This window comes from Quercus lobata, chromosome 12 (genome assembly GCF_001633185.2).
Source record: "Quercus lobata isolate SW786 chromosome 12, ValleyOak3.0 Primary Assembly, whole genome shotgun sequence".
In the NCBI taxonomy this organism is placed as follows: Eukaryota; Viridiplantae; Streptophyta; class Magnoliopsida; order Fagales; family Fagaceae; genus Quercus; species Quercus lobata.
In genome coordinates, this window is record NC_044915.1 from 718,858 (window position 1) to 743,790 (window position 24,933).

At 37.6% G+C, this 24,933-nt stretch overlaps 1 protein-coding gene and 2 pseudogenes across 1 annotated transcript; 1 reads left to right on the plus strand and 2 right to left on the minus strand.

The window, feature by feature from the left end:
* Window positions 1–9,068: 9,068 nt before the first annotated feature.
* Window positions 9,069–12,519, plus strand: LOC115970099 (annotated as a pseudogene).
* A 1,378-nt stretch (window positions 12,520–13,897) lies between these two features.
* Window positions 13,898–23,684, minus strand: LOC115971607 (annotated as a pseudogene).
* On the minus strand, window positions 18,246–19,716 carry LOC115970062. The gene has a single exon (XM_031089729.1). The coding sequence runs from the start codon at window positions 18,772–18,774 to the stop codon at window positions 18,355–18,357; it is 420 nt and encodes a 139-aa protein (XP_030945589.1). The 5' UTR covers window positions 18,775–19,716; the 3' UTR covers window positions 18,246–18,354.
* Window positions 23,685–24,933: the final 1,249 nt, after the last annotated feature.

The following is a 24,933-nucleotide window of genomic DNA, read 5'->3' on the forward strand; positions in this document are numbered from 1 at the left end:
CAAGTGTTCATTTGGGGTCGGGTCTGGGAAGTTCCTAGGTTATATGGTGACCCACAGAGGAATAGAGGTAAGCCCAGATCAAATCAAAGCGATTAATAGCCTATAGGCTCCTCGGAATCCAAAAGAAGTGTAGAAACTCACTGGCATGATCGCAGCGTTGAACCGGTTCATATCACGATCTGCAGACCAATGCCGACCTTTCTACCTCTTAATAAATAAGTGAAAAGGGTTTGAGTGGTCGGAGGATTGTGTCCTAGCCTTCTAGCAACTTAAAGAATACCTGTCGCGACCACCCATCATGTCTAGCCCTGAGGCGAACGAGGTACTGTTTGCATACATAGCAGTAGCCCCTCATACTGTAAGCCTGGTACTGATACGGGATGATAATGGAGTACAACGACCAGTGTATTACGTAAGTAAATCATTATATGAGGCTGAAGTGCGCTACTTACCATTGGAGAAAGCAATTCTGGCAGTAGTGCATGCCACGCGAAAACTCCCCCATTACTTTCAGGCACACAGTCATTGTTCTAACCCAGCTTCCCCTTCGATCGGTGCTCCGAAGCGCCGATTACACGGGAAGAATCGCCATGTGGAGTGCACTCTTGGGGCTTTTGACATTAAATACATGCCTAGGTCCTCTATAAAGGGTCAAGTCCTTGCAGATCTAGTCGTAGAATTCGCTGAGCCTTCTGTGGAAACAGTAACACAAGGGGAAAACATGGATGGAAAATCGGTTGGCATAATCTCAGCTCGAGAAACCTCGCATTGGAAGGTCTATGTGGACGGCGTGGTCAACTAAAAAGGATCTGGGATCGGGCTAGTTCTGATATCGCCCGAAAGTATTACCATTGAAAAGTCGATAAGACTCGGGTTCTCAGCTACGAACAACGAAGCCAAGTACGAGGCCCTGCTTCAAGGAATGATGATGGTTCAAAAATTGGGCGGAAAGGCAATGGAAGCGTTCTCGGACTCCAAATTGGTCGTGGGCCAAGTGATGGGTGAGTTAAAAGCTAGAGATGCTAGAATGCAGGAGTATCTCGGTCGAGTCAAGCGCCTGCAGTCAGACTTTGAATCCTTTAACCTGACGCATGTTTCTAGAAGTGGGAACACACATGCGGATTCGCTGGCCACTCTGGCCACGTCCTCTACGCATGATCTGCCATGAATGATCCTCGTCGAGGATTTATGCCAGACAAGTTCAATCGGAAGAGACACAGCTCGGATCCATCATATTAGAAGGAATCTCAACTGGATGGATCCTATAATGAACTTCCTCAAAGACGATACATTACTAGAAGGAAAACTGGAGGCCGAGAAGATACGGAGGAATGCTCCTCGGTTCTGGTTGTCAGAGGACCACAGGCTATACTAGCGTTCCTATTTTGGGCCATACCTATTGTGTATACACCCAGAGGAATCCGAGTCCTTGCTTGAAGAACTACATGAGGGGATTTGTGGAAGTCACACAGGAGGAAGATCGCTGGTGCACAGGGCACTCACCCAAAGGTACTGGTGGCCGAACATGCAGAGAGAGGCCCAAGAATATGCAAAAAAGTGTGATCAATGCCAGAGATTCGCCCCAAATATCCACCAACCGGGGGGAGTCCTTAACCCCCTCTCCAGCCCTTGGCCGTTTGCTCAGTGGAGTCTTGATAATGTCGGCCCTTTCCTTAAAGCAGCAGGGAATAAGCGATACATAATAGTCGGCACCGATTATTTCACCAAATGGGTAGAGGCTGAACCTTTGGCCAACATCAGGGACGTGGATGCCAAGAAATTCATTTGGAAAAACATCATTACGCGCTTCGAAACTCCTCACACCCTCATCTCAGACAACGGTCTTCAATTTGATAGTAAAAACTTCAGGGAATACTGCTGGGACTTTGGGATCACAAACCGATATTCCACTCTTGCCTACCCCCAAGGAAACGGGCAAGCCAAGGCCGTAAACAAAGTCATAGTGAGCGGACTGAAAAAGAGGTTGGATGATGCAAAGGGGAGATGGGTGGAAGAGCTACCACACGTTTTATGGACCTATCGAACGACGCCGTGACGGTCAACGGGAGAAACCCCTTTTTCAATGACTTATGGGGCCGAAGCCGTACTCCCACTCGAGGACAGCTTCCCCACATTGAAATCTAGCACTTTTACCCCAAAAAACAATGACGAGTTGCTGGGGAGAAGTCTAGACTTAGTTGAGGAAAAAAGGGAAAAAGCGATGATCCATATGGCCTATTATCACCAGAAGCTAAAGTAGGGGTATGATATTAATGTAAAGCTGTGACCTTTGAGTCTAGGCGACCTCGTGATGAGAAAGATTCTTGGCAGCGCTAAGAACCCTTCTTGGGGCAAGCTGGGACCCAATTGGGAAGGACCGTATCGCATCACATCTGTGGCCGGAGTAGGTGCTTATTACTTAGAAGACTTAGATGAAAAAACTGTACCTCGCCCGTGGAATGTAAATAATCTAAGGAGATATTATTATTAATGAAAACAGCTCTGCCTACGTTTTATTCTGTGATCATCGCATATCCATTGATCCACTTCCCTCTATCCAAGTTTTAAACAGAACCTAAGTCCTGCATGACTCCTCGGACCACAGACTTAGGGGAAATTAACAACTTAGGGCATCTATCCAAGTTTTAAATAGAACCTAAGTCCTACATGGCTCATCGGACCACAGACTTAGGGGAAATTAACAACTTAGGGAATCTATCCAAGTTTTAACTAAACCTAAGTCCTGCATGGCTCCTCGGACCACAGACTTAGGGGAAATTAACAACTTAGGGAATCTATCCAAGTTTTAAACAAAACCTAAGTCCTGCATGGCTCCTCAGGCCACAGACTTAGGGGAAATTAACAACTTAGGGCATCTATCCAAGTTTTAAACAGAACCTAAGTCCTGCATGGCTCCTCAGACCACAGATTTAGGGGGAAATTAACAACTTAGGGCATCAATCCAAGTTTTAAACAGAACCTAAGTCCTGCATGGCTCATCGAACCACAGACTTAGGGAAAATTAACAACTCAGGATTCCTGTGCAATTTTAAGGTACGTTCATAAGTCTTGTATAATAGCATCTATTGTTCTAAGTTCGCCGCATGGCACTGCCTTTTCTCATTTGTTTATATCGGTAGAATCTTAAGGATTGTTGCAAACATCAACTAGAGGGACAGTAGCATTAACTTTGAACAAAGTAATGAAACTATATCAACATCAGTCATAAATACAAAGGAGAAATGGGAGAAAGAACATTCTATATTAATAGGCCGAGAGTAATACAAAGGGAAGTCTTTACAAAAGAACAAAAAGTAAGACAACTCCCGTTTTAAAAAAAAAAATTAATACAGTAAGAAAAACCTAGGAGCTAAGCCTCGGCAGGAGGATTCTCTTTTTGCTCTGGCTGAGAAGGGGGAACGTCCTTAGCTTGGGAATCTGCCCCAAGATCCTCGGTGACTGACTTCTTAGCAGGATCTTTGGCCTTCGAGGAGGTCTTTTTGCCATTGCCCTGGTCCTTCTTCTCTATTACCGCGTCCTCGGCCTGGACGGCTACTTAACCAGATCCCCCAGCAGTATCAATTAGGGGGATGGCATTAGGAACAACCATAGCTTGCCCAGTAGCTTCAGTTGCTTCATCAGGGATCTCTCGGATCTCAGGAGGAAAAAAGACCTTCTCAGGCAACCTTAAGGCCGAGTTTGCAGGGACCCCTACAGCATTGAGAGCATGAGCCCATGAAATGCTGCAGTAATCCCTGCATACCTCTGGCAGCTCCTCGGAAAGCCTTGCCTCGATCTCCTCCGCCCCTAGCTGATAAGAAGCCTTCTTCTCAGCCTCGGCTGCTTCCTTGACTAGCTGAGCTTCTTCCTTAGCTAGCCAAGCCTCCTCCTTGGCTTTCTGTAACGCGGCCTTGAGATCCAACACGTTTTTCTTTTCAGTGGCAAGGTTGGTCTCAGTTACGAACAGTTTTTGACGCTAGTCCTCGGCTTGACTCTCAGCATTCTTCAAGCCCGCCTCAGCACTCCGGCGGTTTTTCTCAGCTTCTTTGAGCTTCTCAGACAACTTGAATTGCTCCTGTTTCAGAGACCCCAAAGACTTCTCCACCTCTGCACGAGAGAAAGCCTCAGCTTCGGCCAACTTGCAGTTGTTGCGGCAATACTCCTCGGCCACGAACACTTGCTGAGTAATCTGCCCACAAAACAACAAAACGATATGTTAGAATGTGACAGGGTCTAATGATTTTATCAAAGGTAAGACGAATCACTTTACCATTGCAAGGTCCCTCTTGAGAGATAGGAAGAGCTCAAGCTACGAGAATCGCCTATAAGCCGCCATGTCCTTGGGAAGGAGTACGGGCTGCTCTAGGGCCTCAGCAATATATCCTGCTCGGCCCCTATTGTACTCTCGGACCGAGGCGGTATATGGAATGGCGACCCCGTCTACCTTGAGTTTCGGGCTCCAAGTGCGCGGATTAACACGCACTTCAGCCCGGTCCCCATCTTCCCGACTTTCCACGGATGGAGCCCTTTTATCCTTCTGCTCCCGGGTTGTTTTTGGCTGTTTACCCGGGCGGGGGCCCACCTCACCTTCCTCAAGGGTTTCAACCGGCCTCTTCTTCTTCAGGTCCGGATTAACTTTTAGGCCAGGATCGGAAGGGGGTTGAGGGGCAACGGGGGGAAGAATAGAGGTCTGGGACTTGGAGGGCGCCTTTGATGATTGACCTTTGCCTCGGGAGGCCATCAACTCTCGTAGGCTTTTTCCTTTGCTGGAAGCCATATTATCTACCTCCTCGTCTGAGGAGTCGTCCAAGCAGGCTATAACAAGTGGCTCGCCGACCACTGAATTTTGGTCTTACTCTCCCTCAGGATCTGAAAGCTCAATCAGAGGAGCTTTGGGGATATCTTCTTCAAAGTAGAACTCGTCTATCTCCTCCTCCAGAGAAAGACAAGATGATTCAGTTTCTCCTTCAGCTTACGCGGCAGCTTATTGTCTGGTGGAGGCAACTGCGCAACTGGTGGAGGATTTTGAATGTCGGGTAAAATGACTGGCCTGAGATCGTTTCTGACTAAGAATCTGGGCTTGGATACGTCAATCCTGGCCAACCTCGGACTACCAGCTCTTATGGCTTGGCCAACGTCTTGGAAGGCGCGGGATAGGGGTTGGTAGCCCAAAATCAAATGAGCCGCGTGTAGTTGTCCGTCGTCGTTAACATAGATCTTCGACCTCAAAAGGTAGTTCAATGCCAAAACATTTACGTGGCTCAGCCGAGAAGCAACGTGTACTTTATTTGCAAAATAGCCGAGGAGAAGACTGAGGTTAGGTCATAAAATTTTTGATTTTTAAGCAAAAGAGAATGATGCTAAAGGGCTAAACCCCCTCCCTAAAGGATTGGCCCTAGAGGCGCCGCACCTGGATCTCCTGCCCGAGTTGGACAATGAAAACCATCGCTCCACTCTCCTGAGGCAATAAGGAAGTCATCCTTCATACCCTTATTGGATTTGGGGAGGCAGGAGATTAGCCTAACGACCTCGGATCGAGATTTAAGATAATACCCCGCCTTCTCGAGGTAGTGGCACTCGTACAGGTGAACTACATCGTGCCATGTAAGGCCTAGACCCATCCGCTTGTTCAGGACATCTATGCTGCCTAAGATCCTGAACACGTTTGGAGTGCACTGATACGATGTCAGCCTATGGTTAAACAAGTAGTCCCGGGTAATCCTACGCATGGGAAGTACCATTCCTCCTTCTATAAAAGCTATCATGGGAATGACGACTTGACCCACGTCCCTATCAATTAGCACTCATTCCGGAGGACAATACTGCAAACCCACCCCCTGTGGGATGCGATATTTTGTCCTAAAAGCCTCCATAGCGACCGGAGTATCTACCAGATACTTGAATCTACCCATCTAGTCAAACCGTTTGGCCGAGAAGGAAGGTCGAGGTGAAAATCAAGGGTCGAGATGAAAATTGAGGCTACAATAAGGAAGTAGAACTTACGGGTGTCCTTGCGACAATCTCTGAAATACTTAGAAGTCTCTTTAGGGAAGGACACCTCGCAGAAATAGTTACAGAAATTCGAAGGTCAGGAGTGTTCGTGGATGTCTGGGCACTGGAGTTCTCTGGAGTTCTTTGAACCTCTTATATGCTGGTGAACGAAAAGAAAAACAAGTCTCCTTAAGGCTTTATATAGCAAGGGGGAAAAAGGGAATCGCTCCCGCTCAAGAACTCGGGGAAGAATGTCAGCCATTAGATCTGCGCCTCGCCGATAAATAGGGGAGACATAAAGCCGCCTGGAGTAAATAGCCGCGTCTCGTAAATTGTAGCGCGCCAAAAGTAACTGCCCCCACACGTGTGAACCAGGAACTAATTAATTTCATCCTTTGTAATGTCAAAACCCCCCCTTTTCTCCTCGGAAGGAGATAAAAAAAGTAGCCCCCCCAAAATTTTAAAAAACTATTTTATATTATGTGTAAGTATTAAGAACTTGAAATATTTAGCTACAAAAATAGAAGTTGGCCCCTCCAAATGTTTGAATTAGTCCAATGATGCTCATAAAAACCAATAGAATTTGTCAATTGGTCTAGTAGTTATAGAGACAAGATAGTTTTTGTTTTCTCTAATTCGTTTTTTGTACATGTTTAATATCAAACTAGACAACTTTTGTATACTCGTTGGAGTTTAAAAGATGATAAATTCCCCTAAAAAATTATCTTGCAAATATACATATGTGAAAGTTGTTAATTTTATATACAATATATTTATAAATTATGACTTACTCTAGTGTCAAAATATTAATGTCTATATTTGTGTGTGTGCATTTACACATGTGTGTGATGGTTTATTTTGACTCAAGACTAATATATTAGTACCAAAATTTGGCCCCCCCCAAACAAAAAATCCTAGCTCCGCCCCTAGGGACTGGCCCAAAATAACAGGCTGGGCCCTAGGCCCGTCCGAGGACGCAGCCCATCCGAGGAGCCAGCGTGACTCAAGCAATCCTTATTCAGACCCACTAGGGCAAAGAAAACATGTCCGAGGAGTAATTTCTCCTCGAATATTGCAAAATCTGGAGTTAAGGTACATCCAAGCCACTACAGCCCATCTTCTAAATACGTAAAAAGGAAGGAAACCCGAAATATCTCAGCAAAGGCTGCCACCACCACATTAAATGCATTACAACTACTCTCCTGACCGCATTAATGTGGAGAAGACCCCTGAACAGTGCTACCTTAACTACCGCAACTCACAAAGAACTGAGAGAGGTGTCTGATGGGACAGGTGTTCAAGTGGAGGTTTGGATGATCAACAAGTGTAAAGCCCAGATGATTGGAAAAGGGCCTATATAATATGTAGAAGTCCCCCAAGAGAGGGGGACGAGAAAAAAGAAGAGAATACTGTAGCATTAAGAGGAAATCCTATTGCACTGATCTGTATCCATTAATCAAGGTTTTAGCCCTATCATTCCTGAGGATCTTTCGACACAGTGGCATTTGCTCTTGCTCATGTATTTCCTTAACCCATGCAACAAACCGTTTAAACTTACTTAAACCGAGTTCTTTAGCCCATACTCTATAAGAACTCATTGTGTTGAACTTTTTGGACCAAGACTTGAACAACAAGGACTGGGTCACCAAATTGTTCCTCTACATATACATATATATATATTTTTTTTCACAACAATTTCATAAAAAATGAAGTGACAAACTATAATTGATAATAATCTGAGCCCACGATTAAAATCATTTTTTTCCCAAAAATTAAAACACGCACCTAAGAATTGATGCGAAATCAAAGACATATTCTGAAATTTTTATGAATGCTGCATGAAAATACATGTGTGAAACTCAGGATTATGATAGGTCTCCATCGTATTACTAACCTAAGCACAAGGATCTATAATTAATCTGAATAATTTACATATCATAATATAATACATATGATAAGATCTATTAATCAAATGCTCATAATCATGTTTTGTTGCAATGTATGAATATGCGAAGGCATAATGATGAGAGTATGAGACAAATAAGTGAATAACATGAAAAATAAATCGATAAACATTCTAAAAAGTAAAAAGAGAGATACAATCAACCAAAACCAGCATGTTATAATTAATATAAAATAAATCCTAACCTAAACATATATTTTTCAAATTTTAAGAAACCAAGCATGCTTGATCTACATAAATCAAATAAATTCAAAGACAAGAAAATCCTAATTTTAATTACTAAGAGTAGCGGTTTTGCTTGCACTCACTCTCCATTGCATAAGTGAGTGGCAAATCATTGAAACGTCACACACATCGGATCAAATGAACACAAAATTGATTACCATCTTCCCTCTTTGTTTGGTCCCCTTTGATCAAAGAAGCCATATCAGCATTACAGAGATGCTTATTGACACTGTCGGTCCCATTTTGCGTTTTCATTTTTCAATTTTTTATGCGAATTTATGTTATTTTTAAGACATAAATTGGGGTTTTCAGACAGGTATGGACTATTTCTTGATTAACTCTTAAATACATTGTCTAGCAAGATAAAATAATTGGCTTAAATAATTCAAGAAATTTGACATTTTCTGAGAGATTGGTGGTTGGTGGATTTAACGGATTTAATGCATGAATAAGAGATGCACCTTCTCTAATTGAGATTCTACGAATTTCTTCATCGGAGCAAGACTACAATTGTCTAAACAACAAAATAGCAATTTTTTTAACAGAAATTAGAGTACAAACATGTTATATAAGTATACTAAAATTATTAACATATATAGTTTACTCTAAGTGGAACGCTATTATGAAATATTAAAGAAAAGTTTAAAAATATTACTCCCATCAAAACTCAATTATAAAATGTTTCAAAATTGTAATAGGAGTTTCATTATTTATTTGGAATTATATTATAATATATTATATATTTTTTAATAAAAATATATATTATAGTATTTAAAAAGTACATTTAACTTGGAAGCTGAAAGCTTCAAAAACCAAAGACATTCTCTATAAAAAGCCGTGGAAGGAAATTACTCAAGCACCAGCAGCAGGAAGTGAAAAAGAAAAAAAGATGGAAAAAAGCAAAGTGCTGGTTGTAGGGGGAACTGGATACATAGGGAAGAGATTGGTGAAGGTAAGTTTAGAAGAAGGTCAGTAGACATACATCCTCCATATCCATAGACCTGAGAACAAGTATGATATTGATAAAGTTCAAATGCTTTTGCCATTCAAGGAGCAAGGAGCACACCTAGTGCCGGGTTCCTTTAGTGACCATCAGAGCCTTGTGAATGCTGTCAAATTAGTTGATGTTGTTATCTGTGCAATAGCTGGTGTTCACGTCCGGAGCCACCAAATCCTCCTTCAACTTAAGCTTGTTGATGCAAACAAAGATGCTGGTAATGTAAAGGTAATACCATTTACTTGTTAGCGTACGTACGTCTTCACTGCTATTTTGTTCATCCATATTAATTTCAACCCCAATAAAACAACACGTATATACTATCTTGTTTCAATATATATATATATATATATATATAAGTTGGTTCTGTTCTGGTCAAAACGGATGAAATGTTCCATAAAATTTATGAAACTGATACACTGCAAATTATGTTGATATCGAAATATTATGTTTCAATTGAAAAATCTAGACAGCAGTCATCTAGATTTATTAACAATTGTCTTTATATGGAACTGTATCCTTAAATAGAACAATATAATTAATGCATTCTTAACTAGGGTTATAGTTTTGTTACTCATACATGACAAGTTATTATATATATATATATATATTGGTAGAGATTTTTGCCATCCGAGTTTGGCACCGATCCTGCTAGAATGGAGAATGCATTAGAACCTGGAAGAGTAACATTTGATGACAAAATGGTAGTGAGGAAAGCTATAGAAGAAGCTCGGATACCTTTCACATATATTTCCGCAAACTGTTTTGCTGGTTATTTTCTTAGTGGTCTGTGCGAGCCTAGTAAGATCCTTCCTTCAAGGGATTCAGTGACCTTGATGGCAATAAAAAAGGCATTTCCATGATAACCTTAATCTTTCCTTTTACAGAATGCAAAAGTAGATTCATTTTAATTATTGCACTTTGAAAGCACAAAAGGGATAATTAATTTTATAATTAAGAAAAAATCTGTAAGCCTTTTTGTGGGCCACAGAGAGAGGTTTATTACAGATCATTTTCTTCTAGTTTTCTATCTACATCCTGAACCTCATTTGATTTTGAATAAGTTAAAATAATGACGCTAACCAGTTTTTTAAAGCACTTGATGATTTTCTATATGTTGTCACTTTTCCATATTTACCTTTATAAGAATTGAAACATTTCTTGTTTTAACTTTAATTTAATGTGGTAGGAATTTATGTCGATGAAGAAGATATAACAACGTACATCATCAAAACTATAGACGACCCTCAAGCTCTCAACAAGACGGTATATCTGAGGCCACCTAAAAACATCTTATCTCAAAGAGAAGTTGTTGAGATTTGGGAGAAGCTAATTGGCAAAGAGTTGAAGAAGTCTTCCATATCCAGGGAAGAGTTTCTAGCTTCCTTGAAAGGTAAGATGGTACTGGTTTAATTTCTAATTAAGAAAAACAATGAATTAATATCCCACTCAGCCCAAACTCATATATATATATATATATATATATACTAGAGCGTTTCAACTTATAATATTCGCTTCTGATAATCACTCTTTATTATTAAACTAATACACCAATTAGTTTTTGGCGTAGCTTAACTAATAAAATTTCTTGTCGTCAAACTTATTTCATTTCAATAACAATAGCCATATTTTTTAAAGGAAAAAAAAAAAAATCAAATCTTAAGGGGGCACCATGACCCACTTAGATCCTAAGTCAGCTTTTTTTTTTTTTTTTTTCCGGTCATGATTGAAGTAATTTTTGAGCTTATATATATATAATATATATATTTTTTTTTTTTTTTCTTGTATCTCTTTTTATATGTCAAGTTCTATTGGGAAAAAAAATAGAAAGAAAATATTTCTTATTTTATCATTTTTAAAGTAAAAAGTTATTAAAAAAAAAGAGAAAGAAAAATAGAGAATCAAAAGTTTAAAATTAAATTGAAAACATTACATATAAAAAAAAAAACTTTACCTTACAAAAGAATGAAGAGCTTCTATAATCCAATATTATTTTTCTAGCTAAACTCTAAAGTTTTTAAATACACAAAAGTATACTAAATGGTTTAAAATTGTTATAATTTTATCATTTCAAGAATTTAACAACAACTTATATAAATTATACTTGAGATTTATTTAATTATTAAAAATAATTTTATAAAAATTATAAGTGAAATTAATTTTGACTATGAAAGTACATTACAATACTGCTTATATATCTATATAACCTGAACAAATAAACATGAGTGTACAAAAATCCTTTATTTTTATAGGTTTTTTAAATATTAAAAATACCTTTTTGTATTCTCAAAGTGGCATTTATTGTCCATATTGGTTTTAAGGACTGATATGTATGCTACGTATGTGTTGTGTGTGTTCGCAATATGTACGTGTATCTACATATGTTTATGGGTGTACATAAAAATATATATATATATACTAATAATTTTTGCTCTCCTAAATTTAAATTCTGACTTTGTCATTGGTTTATATATAACACAATCATAAATATTTTTTAAAATTTTATTTTATTTTTCCAATATATAATTGCACATGCATAATTATACCCTTCGGATGTTGGCAAGGTTTGATCAACTAATCGAAATGGTTTCACACATTCGCACAAAAATGGTCTCAGTATGTATAGTTTGATATATATAAATATATATATATATATATATATATATATAAATATATATATATATATATAAATATATATATATATTTCAAAATTTTATTATTTATTGTTTGATGTTTATATGTTTTCTTATTAAATCTGATATGGTTTTTCTATTTTCAATAGGCGAAGAGTACGTGATGCAAGTTGGACTAATACATTACTTTCATGTTTGTTACGACGAGTGTCTTGCAAATTTCGAGATAGGAAATGGTGCAGTTGAAGCTTTTGAGTGTTGGGTTTTGTGGAGTCTAGTTATGTTTGATCCGATTGACGACCTGAATAATGTTGCGTGGTTTTTAATAGAAGATTTTTTGAGGCTTAGTTGCCCCCAGGAAAAAATTTTGGCCTGTTTTGTAGCCCATTGTGAATCCTGTCCGAAGAATGTAGAAAACGCAGTTTTGGTAATTAGGGTTTGTTGTTGTAGTTTTTGAGAGAGAAAAACTGTACAGCCGTATTTTGTATTTTTCCCTAATAATAGTAAAATTCCTATAATTCCGTAGACGTAGGCAAATTGCCGAACCATGTAAATATTTTCTTGTGTGTGTGATTGTTTTTCTTTATCGTATATTTTCTCTAATTTTTTGTTTCTAACAGGTTGAGAATTTCATGTTAATTCCCTACACTGAGCTTTCTCCAGAAATCAAGTACACTACAGTGAAAGAATACATGAAACGCTATGTATAGGCATAATTTTTAATTTTTTTAATTTTTTTTATACATTTGAATATTTTATACTTTATCTTAAGATTGTACCTAAAAAATAAGAGTTCTACCACCACCCCCTCCCCAAAAGTATTGATCAACTAATTTAGTGAGCAAAAAGAAAGAAAGAAAAAAAATTCAAACGGAATTTTTACAAAACCTAGCTTTTAGATTTTTTTTTCTCTTGATTTTTTTAGTTTTTTATGTTTTAAGAGGAGAGAGACATAAAAAGGTAACAAAAATACAAATTTACCCCTATTTTTAAAAGTGGATAACTGGAGACAGAGTTAAATAAAGTACCAATTTTTAAACCACATGCAAACAAATTGTATTTTGGGCAAACTATAGGTGGGCAAAATGTAATTTCCCCTTATTTTTATAAGCATGCATCCTTAAGATTTTATTTTAAATGCGTACATACCTATAAGTTATACTAATAACCAATTTGGATGGAGGAATACTGTAATGTTGCAGGGAGAGGTCAGTTGTGATGTTGCTTTGGGGAAAATTATTTTTCAACTGGACCAAAAACACTAAAAAATACATAACCGACTTTCAATTAATAAAAAATGGTTACAAGATTAGACCTTACAAATAGCTCCGCCTTGTTTGAAAAATGTGATTTTTTTTTTTCAGTTTTTAGATTATACAAACGATTGAAAGAAATCCAAGGAAACAATGATTTGGATTTTTCTTTATCCCCCAACTTTGTGTGCCTTACAGCCTGAACTATTTTTGTCCATACACCATAACATTATTATTATTATCATCTGCTAAAATAGGATTAAAGTATTTGGGCAGAAGCGTTCTTTAGGAAGAAAGGTAGCATGCTAATTAAGGTGGCCCGTATAATAATAATAATAATAATATACCGAGTTACTCTTCCTAAGTTTTGCCCTAGCTTTTTTTATAATTAATGTACATCATCTAAAACTCTCCAGTTTAATTTTGATCTCCATTCTTTTGTAATTTAAGAGATGTAACTATGTGTCTATGTTTTATCTTTTGACTAATGCATAAGAAATTAAATAAAGTAAAAAATAAAATAACCCAAAAGCATTGTAATCTCAAAGTTTCTTCCCCAATAAAGGGGAATTGACTATTGCATAAGAAATTAAATAAAGTTAAAAATGAAATTTCCCAAAAACATTGTAATCTCAAAGTTTCTTCGCCCAGTAAGGGGAATGCAGGTTTACTTGCTACAAAGCAAATTAATGACCAAAATAGTTTTTCACTTTTGGCATCAAAAGTGTCTTTTATTTTTTTTCATACCATTTCAACAATGCCATCGATCGTCAAGATTGGATTGAGTATCGAATCCACAGCCATGGTACATTAGAAAGTCAGTTAATGATTCTTCTCATGCTGCCTTTAAGTTCTCAGACAACATTTGGTAGTATTGTTTTTGCTGTTCACCAAATAGAAGAGATATTGTTAGGCTTTTAAAAAAATCAATTGGTTTATTATCAAGTCTCAGGAATCCTTGCACAGTTGCACTAGACCAAAAAAAAAAAACCAGAATGAATCATACCTTGTCTAACACGGAACGCGAGATTTGACCCACTGCTCTCTCAAAATGTGTTGATTTGATTGTCAAAGAAGCTGCATCTAAAGTGCTCTCAGTTGATTTCAGTCTGTCTTCAAGAGCAACCATTGCAGCTTCATTCATCTGTCAATAGTAGAAATTTAGACAATTCATTCATCTGAAACCCCTACACACACACACACACACACACATGTATTCCAGTATAGACAAACCAGTGCTCCAAGATCAGCTCCACTAAAATTTTCACAGGCCTCCATTCGCCCAATAGAACTCAAATCCACACTGGCATCTATAGGCTTCTTCCTTGCAAGAGCTTTTAAGATCTTTCCACGCTCATCCGGACTGGGCAAAGGAACGTAAAGAAGTTTACCAAACCTACCAGGCCGTAATATGGCTCGGTCCATCATCTCAGGTCTGCCAAATGAGATGCCAACAGGAAGGTATCAATAAGGTTATAGTCATTAGAACAAATTGAAGTAAAAATAAAAAATGTTGAGTTTTACCTGTTTGTTGCACCAATGACAAAAACTCCCCGCCGCTGCTCTGCACCGTCTAATTCTATAAGTAACTGCAATTGCAGGCAATGGGAATATTTCATCAATAATGGAATATAAATTTGTAAACAAAAAAACATAATAAGTAGGGAAGCATGGTTTTATTCAGGCTCCCTCTGGAGATTATTTGACCTGGTTCAGTAGCCGTTCAACAATCCATCCCCCTTCTGTACCACGATTTGTTGTCAAAGCGTCCACCTACAAATCATGGGGGATAAAACCATCTCAAAAAAGCAGAGAAAAATTAATGACCACAGCATAACTCCTACCCATCAAATCCATTAGATTTCATCTATATGATCATGAAAGAAAACCTAGTGAAATGACAAGGAGAAATGAACAATTACTAAATGGCAATTCCGCATACATCTCTAATATGATACACTAATTGACTTGCTTTTGCTTCAAACATATATCATGTATTAATATTAAACAAGTGCCTAAAGAGACCCTATAAGGTCAACTTAATTTATTAAGAAGATGCATCATACTTGCCATTCTATTAAACTGAGGAATTTAGAATTATGTTGGTTTCTGCTTTGTTGTCTTTTACTATTCTGAAACTTTTGTATGATGATATCTCGTGGTGACAACATAAGTTGGTTCTTATAACTGTTAACTATCTGCTTCAAAAAAACAGTTGTAAAACTGAAATTTCAAGCTTTCCTAGGAGAGAATCTTAATGCCTTGATTGCTGAAGAAGACAGTACCAGTTCAAAAAACTAGTTCGAGAGTCAATCCACATTAACTCTTGAATTCCATTAGACAAGAGAGTCAATTAGACACTGGACTAGTCTAAAACCTTTTTTTTTTTTTTGGGGGGGGGGGGGGGGGGGGGGATAAGTAAATGACTTCATTACGAAAAATCTACCTCATATTACAAGCACAAGATAGTCTAAAGAAAAAGTATATTGGCAAAGGGAAAAGGTAAGATAGTTTGCATTTAATGTGTTCTTGAAAATGGGAAAAACGCATTCCTCCGCCCAGAAAACCTTATTTACCAATTTATAATTGAATTTACTCAGTAAGTCATAAGCACTGTTAAAGATCAAAAGAAGTCATATTCTAGAAGAAAAAAAAACTCCATCAATAGTAGCCAACATTCCAGTCATTCCATCCAGGCCAGCCCAATCTTGATAACAATATAACATTTAAAATAACCACAACAGCACAAGAACAATAATAGACATTTATCAAGCAAAGAGAACCACAAACCTCATCAAAGAAAAGTATGCATGGTGAACACGTCCTTGCACGACGGAATAATGTCCGAACTGCCAGCTCACTTTCTCCAACATATTTATTCAAAAGTTCAGGGTCCTAACCATCAGCAAAAACCATGACCATCCAAGTAAGTATTTGAACTCAAAATCAAACAAAAATACAATGACGAGTACATTTATTTTTCTAACAGTGCAACTTGATTCTCACGATACCAATGTACTAAACACCGTTATGAAAATATATCAAACATTGCAGATACACGGACAGAATGGAAAGGGAAAATCAGAGACTAACCTTGATGTGAATGAAATTGGCTCCTGCCTCATTAGCCACAGCCTTGGCAATCAGTGTTTCACCACAACCTGGAGGCCCATAGAGCAAAAATCCTGTATCTAAGTCCAATCCAAGCCCCTGAAGATGCAGATAATTTCATGATGCGGGATCAGCAATTTAGAATGTAGCTTCTAGGCTTCTACGCTTTCAAGAAGAACTCAAAGAAGTTTCTAATAAATGAAGTGCAGGGCTCCAAATTTAATTAAGGTACCATCAGAAGAAATAGAACACAAGAATCAGAAAAAATAAAGATTCCTTTGCTAAAAGTGAAACTCAAGCATATCAAGAAGTGTAAACCTGCCGGAGAAACTATGTCAAAATGGAATTCCAGATTGGCAAACTAATTGCACAGGATGAATAGACAGCAAATATCACCATTATTCCTCTCCTTTCTAAAGTAATCCACTACAATATGCATTTTGATCTGTGCGTGTGTAGTGGGGGTGAAAGACTAAATTAGCAGCCTCTCTGTGTACAGCATTCTTCTTACCTAGCTATAACATGATTTCAGTCGCATCATTGACTATGCCATCTTCAGACATAGAAAGTCCTTGCCCAAGGAACCTTGAAACTTGACATGAGAGACAAGATAGCTTAGTTGGCATCGTTATCTAAATAAAATTTGTTGCTCTATTGACGTTCAAAGAACGACATCCCTCGAATGTGACGCTAACCTGGAAATGGGAAATTTTAATGAATCCTACACAGTCCTTATCATGAACAGCCTGAATTGACCTGCCGGTAATTCTTCTAATAAGAAACACCTGTTCTAACAAACTTCTACGATTCCTAACCCAAATATCAAAAGTAAAACTTCAATATCACTATGGAGATACTATTTTGATAATCTCCAGGCATATCCAGTGGCATGATTCCTGCAATGGAGCAGGGCTGCTTGCCTAGCTTTAATCTCTTGACTAGTTGATTCTCTAGACCTCAACAATTTCCCATGGAAATTCAGCTAACATAATTTAGTGGGAAATACTGGTTGAAGCAAACTAGAAGATAAATTTACCTTCATGTCAGTGAAACATATATTTTCAAACTTCTCAACCGTTCCATCCATCCATCCCTCTATGCATATATGTATGTACATATATATCATTTACAGATATAGGTTCTTCCTTTGAAGAGCCCTCGTACGCTCTCTGTTTAAACTTCCAATGAAGTCTTGCAAAGTGAGACACACATACACACACGCACAGCATAATAAATGAGAAAACAATTATTGTTAATACCTCATAATCCTCTGGATGTTTAATACGTCTAACTATGTAACGCTCAAACTCCTTTCTTAAGAAATCAAGCCCACCGATATCTTCCCATTTTACGTTAGGAATGGTAGAGAATCCTTCTCTTCTTGATGATGGTTGAACCATTTTAACTGCTTCCTGCAGAACACCACATAATAGCAATTTGCATCATCATTTAAGAAAATCACTAAACAAGAACAAACTAGCAGAATTGTATTGACATACAGTATGACAGTGGCTAAAAACACTAAAAAAAAAAAAAAAAACTAAATATCTACAGTGTTATCTCCACATTTTCAACTTTCACACTTAAATTAGAGTGATGAGACAGGATTGATTCATAATGGGTAAGTACTGTGTTGTGCAGATAGCACACCAGGACTCAAATCAATAACAGTAAATAAGCGGAAATCAAATAACAAGTACACACAAAGAACACAAGAATTTACGTGGTTCGGCAAACTGCCTACCTCCACGGAAACGATGGAGAAATTTCACTATAAAAATTAGGGAGATACAATAGTGTAAAAGAACACTCTCAAGAAACACAATTCCCAATACACCCTAGCTCTCTCTCACCCACAAGACAAGAAAACACTATTCTTCTTCTTATACAGCTGCTGCTAGGGTTTTAGGAATTACTCTAATTCTCTCTATGTATTTTTTTTTTTCAACCCAAACCTAATATATATATATATATATATATATTATAGGTCGGCTATTACTAGGAATTATATTCCTAGTTGTATTTGGTTTCCTAATACTACTTGTATTTGATTTAGAAGACCAAATTGGGCTTTGGCAATTCAAGCCACATGGCCCACATCAACAAATCTCCACCTTGGCTTGAATTGATCAAGCTACACGAGCAAACTCCTCCATCGCCTCTACCTTAGCCCATAAGGGCTTACAAGCTGCAAACATCAACCAAGTCCAAGTAGCTCTTGAACTTATTTGTTGGAACTGACTTTGTCAACATACTAGAAGATTCCCAAGTCTTATTCTTCTGTAGTGACCCCATCTCTTCTACATCCCTGTAAGACGATGGATCTCCACTACTAGTTATGAGAGCAAAGCTAACCATGTCTTCAAAGCCATATCTCTGTGGTGCTTTGTGAACCCGCTTCTCTCTACCTTTAGCAATTGAATAAGACTCTTTTTGTTGCTGCTGTGGATCAATCTCAACATCACCCTTATCATTAGGTGAACTATTCTCGTCAAGCTCCACCTCAACAGTTAATTTCTCCTGTGGACTATCATCACATGTCTTTGCTTCATTCTGTTTCAACATAAAGGCTTCATCAAATATGACATCTCTGCTGGTCATTGTTTTCTTTGAGATTGGATCCCAAAGCCTGTAGCCTTTAACACCTTTTTCAAAACCAAGAAATACACATTTTATTGACTTCGAATCCAATTTAGAACGCTCTCCACTCTGCACATACACATAAGCTAGACAACCAAAGATTTTTAGACTCGAATAATCAACTGGTTTACCTGACCAAACCTCTTTTGAAATCTTGAAATCAATGGCTAAAGATGGAGATCTATTAATAATGAAGTTCGCTGTGTTAACTGTCTCTGCCTAGAACACCTTAGGCAACCCTACATTCAATCTCATGCATCTGGCTCTTTCTGCTAAGGTTCTGTTCATTCTCTTTGCAACCCCATTCTGCTGTGGAGTTCCTTTAACTGTGAAGTGACGAGTAATGCCTTCTAATTCACAAAATCTTATGAATTCTTTATCTCTATACTCTAGTCCATTATCTGTTCTAAGATATTTTATTTTCCTGCCAGTCTGATTCTCAACCTGTGCTTTCCACCTTTTAAATATGCCAAACACATCAGACTTATGCTTCATAAAATAAATTCATACCTTTCTAAAGTAGTCATCAATGAAACTGACGAAATACTGAGCACCGCTATGAGAAGAAACTGATACTGGACCCCAAACATCTGAATGAATGTAGTCAAGAACACCCTTACTTGTATGAGAGCCTGTCTTAAAATTGACTCTATGCTGCTTCCCATACACACAATACTTGTAGAAGTCTAGCTTGCATGTCTTCACCCTTTTCAATAAATTTCTCTCGTGCAACTCTAACATACCACGTTCACCAATATGGCCAAGTCGCATATGTCATAATTTTGTGTCGTTAGTGATGGACTCCACCGGAGTGGTGACTGCAACTCTGCCTACAACTGTGTTCCCAATCAATCTGTAAAGCGTGCTTATTTTCTGTCCCTTCATCACCATCAAAGCACCTTTGGTAATCTTCATGATTCCACCCTTTGATGAGTATGAATAACCCAAATCATCCAACACTCCTAAAGAAATTAAATTCTTTCTAAGATCTGGAACATGTCTGACATTACTAAGAACTCTCACAACTCCATCAAACATCTTGATCTTCACGGTACCAATTCCAATAACCGGGTATGTAGCATCATTACCCATTTGGACCATAACTGTGGTAAGGCTTATACGTGTCAAACCAATCTTTCTTTGGAGTCATATGATATGAGTATGCTGAATCTAAAACCCAAGATTCCAATAAAACATTTTTACTTGATGAGACTGAAAGTAAATCTGCACCAACTTCACTGTCATCTGATATTTCTTCAGCAACACTAGCTGATTCTAGGGGCTTCTTTCCATTCTTCTTCTCCTCTAAATGCTCTTTCAACTCTTTACACTGATTCTTATAGTGCCCTTTCTTGTGACAATAAAAGCACTCTACGTCTTTCTTTGCACGTGATTTAGACTGTGATCTGTTCCTGTTGGAGTTCCATCCTCTTGACCCGCTTCTACCTCTATTGCTTGACTCAAACTTTACAATAAGTCCATCAGCCTGAGAACCATTACCATCTTGCTCCATCTTTATATGTGACAAGAGAGCACTAGTCACCTCCTCGAGTACTATAGTCTATTTCCCGTACATCAACGTAGTCACTAGATGATCAAAAGAAATAGGAAGTGACGTTAATAAGAGTAACACTTTATCTTCGTCCTCATAATTCACCCCAAAACTTGACAGTTGGATGTTCAACATGTTAAACATGTTGAGATGCTCCAACAGATCAGAACCCTCCTTCATATGCAAACTATACAGTTGCTTCTTCACGTACAACTTGTTCGTCAGATTCTTTCTCATATAAAGACCTTCTAGTTTTTCCCAAACCTCCTTTACGGTCTTTGCTTCTAGGATGTTGTGAATGACCTCATCACCTACATTAAGACGAATAGTGCTAGCTGCTTTCTCATCCATCTCTACCCATTCTACATCCTTCATCGTTTCCAGTTTCTTCTCCTTCCCAAGCAAGGCCTTATGAACTCCTTGTTGAATTAGGAGATCCTTCATCCGCCTTTGCCAAAGTGAAAAATTTCCCTTACCACAAAACTTCTCTACATCATACTTTGTACTTGACATCTTTACTGTATTCAAAGGATTGAATCCTAACCTTACTCTGATACCACTTGTTGTGCAGATAGCACCCCAGGACTCAAATCAATAATAGTAAATAAGCGAAAATCAAATAACAAGCACACACACAAAGAACACAAGAATTTACGTGGTTCGGCAAACTGCCTACCTCCATGGAGACGACAGAGAAATTTCACTATAAAAATTAGGGAGATACAATAGTGCAAAAGAACACTCTCAAGAAACCCAATTCCCAATACACCCTAGCTCTCTCTCACCCACAAGACAAGAAAACACTATTCTTCTTCTTATGTGGTTGCTGCTAGGATTAGGAATTACTCTAATTCTCTCTATGTATTTTTTTTTCAACCCAAACCTAATATATATATATATATATATATTATAGGTCGGCTATTACTAGGAATTATATTCCTAGTTGTATTCGGTTTCCTAATACTACTTGTATTTGATTTAGAAGACCAAATTGGGCTTTGGCAATTCAAGCCACATGGCCTACATCAACATACTGAAAATAGAATATATAAAAAAAATATAAAATTTGTATTCACTTGACCAAAATTCACTTACCTAGAAATGTAAGCAAGTGAATAAATGAGAGCATATTAGATACAAAACGATAAGGAAATAGAAAGACAAAAGCACCTCGAAATCAGCCATTGTGATGGCAAGCTTTTCCATCTCTTCAGGCAACCATGGTTGCCTCCACCACTCTTCAGAATGCTCCTCATTTATAGAAGAATATTTAGATAGCTCAGACTTTCTTTCATCAATAATTCTCTTCATGGCAAGGTTACCAGCCTTGTTAGCCAGGGCAGCCAAATCAGCCCCAACAAAACCAGGCGTAGACCTGGCTAGATTGAGAATATTGAAAGAACCCTCCAATTTAAGATTGCGTGTAAGTACAGAAAGAATCTCAAACCTTCCAGTTTCATCTGGAACACCTACAGCAATCTCACGGTCAAATCGTCCAAGCATCCTTAGTGCAGGGTCAAGGGCATCAGGCCTATTGGTAGCTCCAATTACAAGCACATAGCCAGGTTTCGTATTAGAACTTTCTGAGCTTGACTTAGCATGTGCCTGGTATAGTCTCTGAAGTACATCCATGCAAGTTATCAACTGTGTCACAATTCATCGCTCCATATCTCTTAGATTTTCTCTTTTAGAACCAATTGCATCAATTTCATCAATAAATAAAATTGACGGTGCAGTGTTGTATGCTCTAGAGAAAAGCTGATGAATATTTTCCTCTGCTGCACCTGAAATATCCATCAAATGAGAAACAACTATAGGACTTCTAATTTTTAGGAAAAAAAAAAAAAAGTAGCTGCTTCTCAAACAATTAAGCCCAATGCAAGAAGAGGGGGATAAAAATGAGAAATTATGCCAAAAACTAGGAAAAATTAATCATTTTTGAATGCCGAGGCCCGAGATAATGAACCTATTCATGTCTTTAAATTGAAAAATCTGCATCTAACAAGAATCACTTCCCTAAAAATTAAATTGATGAACGATACTGGTAGAATGCAAAGCAGGCTTTAAGTCCCCTTACTCACAAATTCCTTACCACCCTATTAATCAAAGATGTACACTCTTAGGGTGTTCCAAAGTTTTTCAAGCACTTGAATATTTAATAGATGTTACTTCATACACATACCGAGTAAGTACAAGAAGGAATCCCTTCAAGGTGGCCCCAAGATCATAGCTTTCAAATCCATGACCTTATGAGAGCGTTTGGATTGAGCTGAAAGTGCGTTGCGTTTTCAAGCTTTTTTTTTTCCCCGTGCGTGAACAATAAAATCATGTCAGGGACAAAAAATATTGTTTATGCACTGTTTACGCATTGTTCATGTTCTGTTTATGCACTATTCATGGGTCTCACAATACTATTCACACATTTAAAAATTATTTTGCTACAGTATTTTCAGTTTTCAGTTTTCAATTTCAGTAACAATAAGTTCAATCCAAATGGACCCTATATATCCCTTTAGGAAATTTAACAATTATTGAACTCTTATCTTATAAAATGATAATAATTGATCTTGGGAATGAGCATAAACTATTTATCCCATTAGGGGTGAATGCCCCTCAATTACTCGACAACTAGTGGTGGAGTGATTGCCCGTAAGATTTAATTACCGGGCTAGAGTGTTTTTTTAAAAAAAAGAAAAAAAGAAATAATAATAATGATAAAAAGGAAATGCATACCAGAGACAGCAGAGATGATCCCAGTAGAGCTAATCATATGAAATGGAAACCCGGTCTCATTGGCAATGGCATGAGCCAATTTGGTCTTGCCACAACCGGGTGGCCCGTGCAACAAAATCCCGGATATGGGTTGGACTCCAAGGCACCTCGGTAACTCTCTATGGTACAATGGCACAATCACCTCCATTTTTAACTCTTCAATTACACTATCTATCCCTCCAAAATCCTTAAACCTCGGCCCCATTATTCCCCTCTCCCCATTACCATGACCATTACCATTCTTCTGAGGTTGAGCTTGAGCTTGAGCATCCACTTCCACTTTCACTCTCTCCCCATTAGCATTATCACTACCCATTTGTTCAATCTTATTCTCAGCCTTGCTAGTATCAACATCATCATCTTCTGACATGTGAAACTCATTATCATCATCATCTGACGTGGAGGTTGTTCCATCGGAACTTGAATCCTCAGACGATGATGATGTCGTTTGAGGAGTAGTGTCCGCACTTGTTCTACTTTTAATATGTGAATCTTCTATTAGCTCCAGCTTCTCTTCATCTTCATCAGCTTTCGTTCGCTTCTTCATCTTCTGAAAACCACTTCTACTTCTTCTTGTGGGTGTTGTTTTGTTCGTTTGGTGTTTAGATAGAGATACCAAGGACTTTCGAACAAAAACAGTGAAGGGCCGCTTCTTTATTTGTTGGAACACGATTTCATCAACGTTGGCGTTTAGACCTGAGCTTGCAAGATTCAAGCCGACGACCAAATGTATCTCTCTTCATTCATTCTGCTGCACTCTCCACAAAGCCTACTTATAATGTTAGCAGCGTAGTTGTTCATGCGTTAAACTCATACCCAATGCACTGCTACTAACCCATGTATCAGAGTGGGTATATATATCTGCTAACTCTCCTCCAATATGATTACTTACTCAAGAAGTACTTAATAAAAGAAATGATAAATAAAAATATATATAACTATTTTTTAAATGTCAATTTTTTTTTTCTTACATCCCAATCTGTGGTTAATGTCTTTTTTTTTTTTTTTTTTTTTTTTTTTTTTTTTTTTTTTTTTTTTTTTTTTCTTCGGTTGAAAAGGATGATATGCGTATATTAGCTAGCCATAAAAGGCGAAGTATTGGCTACAAGCCTTAAAGAGTACAAACCATAAGCATCAGATTCTAATTTGATACAAAGCTCATCCAAGGTAGGAGCATCTAATAGGTACTTAATGAGATTTATGCATTTTTCAATACTAAAATAATAGAGTGGACTAAGAATGGGCCTAAAAATGAATATATATAAAATAAAAAAAAAAAGGTTCAATTTAGCTTAATTAGTAAACTTTTTTATCATCAAATATATTAAAAATAAACCGCGCCTATATTATATATCAATTAGTGTCTTAGTCTGATAATAAAAAACAATCATCATAGAACAAATGTCATAACCAATAGGTACTAGGTTGAAATATTATCCCATTTATCAAAAAATAAAAATAAAGGTTTCTACCTGCTTAGCATCTAGAAACATAAATTCAACCGTTACTCAAAAAATTGGAAAGAAAGTACTAACCTTCCAAATTGGTTCGCATGAGCATTAAGAATACCTCGGCATCCTCAAAATATTAATTACTCAAAAAATTGGAAAGAAAGTACTAACCTTCCAAATTGGTTTGCATGAGCATTAAGAATACCTCGACATCCTCAAAACATTAATTCAACTGTTACTCAAAAATTTGGAGATAGAGTATTGACGCTTCCAAATTGGAGAATTAAGAAATTGTAATGCTTAGTATCCCTCTCAATAAGTTTAGGCTTTCTTAGCATTGCTACA